At 33.1% G+C, this 6,320-nt stretch overlaps 1 protein-coding gene across 1 annotated transcript; it reads left to right on the top strand.

Annotated features, from left to right (window-relative positions):
• The first annotated feature begins 3,886 nt into the window (after window positions 1-3,886).
• Window positions 3,887-5,069, top strand: LOC149191020 (histone H2A). The gene is made up of 2 exons (XM_089412321.1): window positions 3,887-4,188; window positions 4,456-5,069. Exons 1-2 carry the CDS (start codon window positions 3,979-3,981, stop codon window positions 4,669-4,671), a joined length of 426 nt encoding a protein of 141 aa, XP_089268447.1. The 5' UTR covers window positions 3,887-3,978; the 3' UTR covers window positions 4,672-5,069.
• The last annotated feature ends 1,251 nt before the right edge of the window (window positions 5,070-6,320 follow it).

Here is a 6,320-nt window from a genome sequence, read left to right as displayed (position 1 = left end):
GCTGTGAAGTTTGGGGCTGCAGCATCTCCAGAGAATCATGGAGAAAGATTGAGCAAATCCAGAAGCGTTTTATAATTTATAACCTGAAAATTAAAAGTAATACACCCTATCCTATTCTCCTTATAGAAGCAGGTCTTTCTCCTATTGAGAGCCTAGCTATGCTCAGGTTTCTGGTGTACAAGCACAAGCTCAATAACATAGACAATCATAGACTTCCTAAGCTAGCTTTAAATTCCAGCCAAAACCACCTAAGGCTTAACCGAGGATGGCATAAGGACACAAAGGCCTGGTTAAACTATTGGGAGATCAATGAGAATGATGCTTTGCAAAACATAAATAACATTAAAGATATTGTTACTTCTAAGTTCAAAGAAAAATTGTGGTGTGAGAAAGATTTAGCGTCTAAAAGAAAATTAAGTTATTATAAGAGGGTCATCAACCCCACCCTTGAAGATCAAAAGTATCTCTCTATTTTAACTAGCTCAAAGAAGAAAATTAATATAGCAAAGATTAGAACGAATTCTCATGAGCTCCATAGTGAAACTGGCCGTTGGGCAGTTCCTAAAACGCCATGGATAGAAAGGATCTGCCATATTTGTGAGAATAGGATCATCGAGGATGAAAACCACTTCCTCTTAGAGTGCCCTGCATACAACCACATTAGATCTCAATTTCACAACCTTTGTTACAATACTGACCTTCCTAGCCTTTTACAATGCCAAAATTATAGTGAACTCGGGAGGCTTCTCTCCAAGCTTTTTGAGCATAGGAATAAAATCTTAAATCAAAATAAATAATTTGTCTTTTTAGGTCCGATAGATCATTATTTGGTCTCAGCGGACGTTAACCATCATCATCAATAAAATAAAATAAAATAATATCTTATATAGTGAGATGTGGAATTTATATATAATATAAATATTATTATGAATAACCAATATATAACCATCTTAACTTCGAATCTACTAAGCACTCAAATGTATCAAATCTCCTAGTGCAAACCTTTCCTCAAGTTTTGCACTAAAAAATAGGATGAAAAGAGGTTTGCATTCTTAGAAATTTGATCTCTCTTGACACTTAGTAGAATGATAATTAATAGGGATCCACTCTCTTGAGTATATATACAATCATAAGGATGGTTAGATCAGTTGCACCCCTACACAACCCTTCATTAAGTTTATTTACACACTTTCTACGTGCTTCACTTATGGCATCAAGAGGCGCTCTACAACCCAGTATAGGGGAGATGTGTATGCATTAGACGTTATATGTAAACATATTTTAAATATCAGCTCCATAGGAGAGATGTGTAAGCTTAATATAACCTAGTATGTCAACATTTTTAAATGTCATCTCAATATGTTAAATTTATATTAATATATTGACACATAAAGTATATTAATATTAATTCAACATATTTCTAATCCAAAATCAAACATTGTATTGAAACTTCGTCATGCTGAATTGGAACCACTGTCTCATGTTTCAACTACGGTAAGAGAAGCAAACTCAAACAATATATTCCTAACTTTACAAAATAAACTACTCCATATTTTTTATTCTTTTCACATAAATCATACATTGTACTAATAATGATGACGATGTTGAGAATTGATGCAGGCACAAATACCATAGGCATTGCACATTGCAATTTCAGTATTGATAGACTGTTCAACTTCCAAGGTACATGCAAGGCAGACCCAACCATGGATCCAGCCCTTGTAACCAAGTTGAAGGCCACAAGTCCAGATCTTGCCTTAAGCAACTCTGCAGATCCACTTGTAAATCTGGATCAAGGAACCCCCTTTGTTTTCGACAACAGTTTCTTCAAGCCGATTACGGCTTGGAGAGGTATCTTACAAATTTATCAACAATTGTTCGAGGAAGCAACCACGACTAACTTAGGAGCTACGTAGCATGCCGACCAAACCCTCTGAATTTAAACCAACAATTCGCTCAGTCCATTGTCAAGATGGGTAACTTTATTAGTAATTAAGGAAGCATTAGGAAAAACTGTCGAGTTATAAAGGCTTGAAAACTGCCCTTTTTTCACCATCAATCGACGATTCCCCATAGTTTTTTCTTGGAAGCTATTTGAAGGAATTGAATGAGGATTTTCTGTATAAGCGGAAATTTTACTGTATATATTAATAAATATTTTATATTGTATGTATAATGATGAAGAAGAATGGAAACAATAAGTTTTTTATTTTAAAATTGAATTGCAAGGGTGTAAGGACAATTTAAATCTCTAAACCTTTCTAGAGATGATTAGCCTTGTCCATGCAAATAATTAACATATATTTAAAGATAAAGTTAATTGTAAAATTTTAAATCTAGTCTAGATCCATCTTCACTTCATATCTATTAAGAGGGATCAAATCTCTTGAGATACAAACCTTTTATAGAGTGAAAAGAGATTGGATACCTCTAGATGCTCAGTAGATCCAAAATTAAAATAGTTCTAAGCAAATACATTTACATTCATATATTTATATATTCACTTAATTTAATGTCTATTATAATACATAAGCCTTTATAAATAATAAATCTATATACATGCACATATGCAGCTCGCTCACGGGAGAGAATTAATTGCGATGGAAAAAGTGATGAGCATTTTATAACTTAATGCGAGAGAAATGTGTAAGCTTATTACTTATTGCTAATGTAGTATGTTTATAAGCCAATGCAATATGCTATTTGAAAAAATCTAAAAACAACTATCTAATATAAGAGGAGATGTGTAACATTAAAGTTTATACATTTATGTAAAAAGAAAAAGAAATATGAAACATTAATATACACATATCAACATAAATTCATCTCAATTTGACATCTTTTAAACTATTTGCATTTCAAATGCATTTAAAATTAAAATATATTCACACCATTTATAAATTAAATAGCATAGAAGTTAAGGCTAAACATTTCACCTTATTAAGATTTTCTAATTTACCATCTTCATAATTTGAGTATATAAATTTTTTTGTTAAAATTATAATTTTAGATTAATAAAATTGTTGTACTTAATACTAGATTAAACACTTTTATAAACAAATTATATAAAACTTAGTTTAAACAACTTATAATTTTGCTCCAAAAAATAATAGAAATTCTGGCATAATTTTAGGAAAATCTTGTGAAATTTTTTTGAAAATCCAAGTTTGACTTTCAAACTTCATGATTTTGATTTTGAGTGCCCTGAAAATTTTTGATGGTGGTAAATTCATTTCTACCGTAAAAAAAAAATTTAAACACCCCACAGTTAAATTTCTCACAAAATTCCAACAAGAAATTCTCCATCCCACAAAATTATAACCTCATTACACCATCCCATTATATAATATTAACATCTATAATTTCATTAATTTAAAATAATAATTTTAAGTTAAAATGTCAATTTCCCTCCAATAATTCTAAGTGATTGAAAATAACACTAATTAATTAGACATTTAAACCACTTGTTAAACTACCACCACAAACTGCATTCCTCACTCACAGAGACACATCATCATATGTGTTTCATTATCTTTAGAATTAGCACACCTTGAAGCTAGTCACATTTAGAGGAACTGACTTTTTCCAACCTGTTAGAGTAAATATGACGTTGCACTCGATACCTCCTACCACTTCTATAAAGTTTAACCTCTCTATTTTGAGAAAAGGATTATTTTTGTTTTCACTAAAAATAGAAAACAGGTACGAACACATTTTCAATTTAGATTCCAAATCAATATAAAAATAAGCCGCGCACCCATTGGCCCGTCACGAGCGACGCGGATCGAGCAGAAACGAATCCTAGCCATCTGTTTCGAATATATCGAATGGCAATAAATCCTTCATCTTCATCCGGAGGACGTGGGCCGATATTACAAATACTTCAACGCTCTCTGCCGAATCACAGAATTGCAGGAATTTTAGTAATCGCAGGTGAAGTTGTGAAGGCGTGTTATTGCCCTTAGTTTATCATCAGAGATGGAGGCGGGATCCAAAGCAAAGAAGGGTGCAGGAGGCAGGAAGGGAGGCGGCCCCAAGAAAAAGTCGGTTTCCAAATCTTTGAAAGCGGGTCTTCAGTTTCCAGTGGGAAGAATTGGAAGGTATCTCAAGAAGGGCAGATATGCTCAGCGACTTGGTATAGGGGCTCCCGTTTATTTGGCAGCTGTTCTGGAGTACTTGGCAGCTGAGGTATGTACTGGTGTATTTTTGTTTTAAATTTCTGAAAGTGTTACTAATATACTTGGTAGTATAAGAGGATACGAGCAAGAAAGCAAGTTTCATCACTAATTTTGATTTCTGAAGTTTTGGTGTTTATTTTGACTTCTGGAGTTTTGGTGTCTAGAATTAGTTTGCATGTAGTCTCATTCACCCATGTTATTCAGTTGCCAAAGATTTGATTTTTCTTTTGTGATTTGGGCTTTGTTATAATATGGGGTTTATTGTTCTTTCCATCAGGTCTTGGAACTTGCAGGGAATGCTGCCAGGGACAACAAGAAGAACAGAATAATTCCCAGGCATCTGCTCTTGGCTGTGAGGAATGATGAGGAATTGGGTAAACTCATGGCTGGTGTGACCATTGCTAGTGGTGGTGTGCTGCCTAACATTCACCAGGTGCTGTTGCCCAAGAAGAGTGAGAAGGCCAAGGAGCCCAAGTCTCCTGCAAAGGCTTAGGAAGCAGGCTGCCATTTGTGTGGGTGTTGCTCAACTGAAGCAGGGCCATGTTTATATTTATTCTCTCTTCCAATGGTGTTTTGTAACACCACCTGTTTTAATTGGGAATCTTAGAAACTTTTTGGGATGGTGAGGAGTTGCAGGTAGGGATCTGTGAATATGGTGTTGATAAAGCTTTTGCCTTTTATTATGATTTTTGCTTGTTTCCTGACTTAGGGTGGGCTCAATCTGTGTCTTGGATTTTGGTATCTTTCTTTGTGGTTCTTAGTTAATGACAGAAGCAATCTTGGGCAAAGAGATATTCTCTGGGATCTACAATGGTCCTGCTGGTTTTTGCTTGAATTCTTTGTCCATTTCCTCCAATGAAAATGACTGAATAGAGTTATCAGTGTAGTGCAGCCTGTTGATTCCTTCCAATGAAAATGACTTTCAATGGACCTATCACTACAGCATATTTGTCATTCAATTATTACAATTACAAGGAAAGATGTTAAATTTAAAGTTTGGTAGGAGTAAAAGTGTTAAATTTAAGTTTGGTATGATCGGAATATTTACAGATGTGTGATTATACATTTTTAATAAGATAATTAAAAAATAAATAAATATCAATATAGTTAGTGTTGAAAAATGTTTATAATAAAATATTATTGAAAATATTTATAATATTATTATAATGTAATATAATTATTATAAAAATGTTATGGGAATTGAATTTAGATAAGGAGAATAATTAATTAAGTTTATTATTATTATTTAAAATAATGGGTGATAATGAATAACAAGTATAATATACAGTTATGTTGATTAGTGGTTGTATACAAGTGATTGATAGTAATTATTGAATGTTTAAACAAATTTATAAATTTAATAATAAAATGTACTTATATGGAAGGTGTTTTTGTGATGGGATTGGTTGGACATATTTGGTCAATTGGATTTTTTTGATTTTTGTTTTCTTTTAACTAATAAATTTTTAACATGTGGTAATTTGAATTGCTTTGTTGGGATGTGCAATATGAAAAAGAAATGAATCACAAAAATTGATGTGCATGGTGGTGAATGTTGATGTGGTGAAATGTTTTGATGGAATGAAGCATGATACAATGAGGGAGAGCCTTTCTATTGATGCAACTCCTTAATGGATTGATGAGATGATGGGAGATGTAATTTAGTTTGAGAGGATGAAGAACTTGAAATGCTTTTGAAAGTTTGTTAGTTTATTGAATTTGATTGTAGCTTGCAACATATAAACAAGGAATGTAGAGGATGCTAGGGGCAAGGAAACTTAAATTATGGGGTGTGCTCTTAAGAATTGTCCTCCATTTAGTTTAGAGTTTATCAAGGGTACAACCTATTCTCCTATGGAAGTTGAAGAAAATGATGATGGCAATAAGATGAGGGATTGTTGTATTAGAGCCTTCAATGGCTTTAAGCATGTATTTACTCACATGTTGGAAACACTAGTGGTTTGTATTGGTATGCATTTTACTTATTGGCAAAGCACTAGCTTTATTTTATGCATTTTTTCTTTAGGCTTTGACTTTCATGCACCTTAGGCACCTAGGATCAAGCCTTATAGTGTTCTTTGGGTAATTGTTAATTGTCTTTTTGCTATTTGAGTTTTCCTTGCCTTTTATTGCATGGAGACC

This window comes from Pinus tabuliformis, chromosome 3_1, assembly GCF_031772625.1.
Source record: "Pinus tabuliformis cultivar Carrire ecotype Pingquan chromosome 3_1, CPIR1, whole genome shotgun sequence".
Taxonomy (NCBI): domain Eukaryota; kingdom Viridiplantae; phylum Streptophyta; class Pinopsida; order Pinales; family Pinaceae; genus Pinus; species Pinus tabuliformis.
The sequence above is the reverse complement of the archived record's forward strand: the minus strand, read 5'-3'. Positions and strand labels throughout refer to the sequence as shown.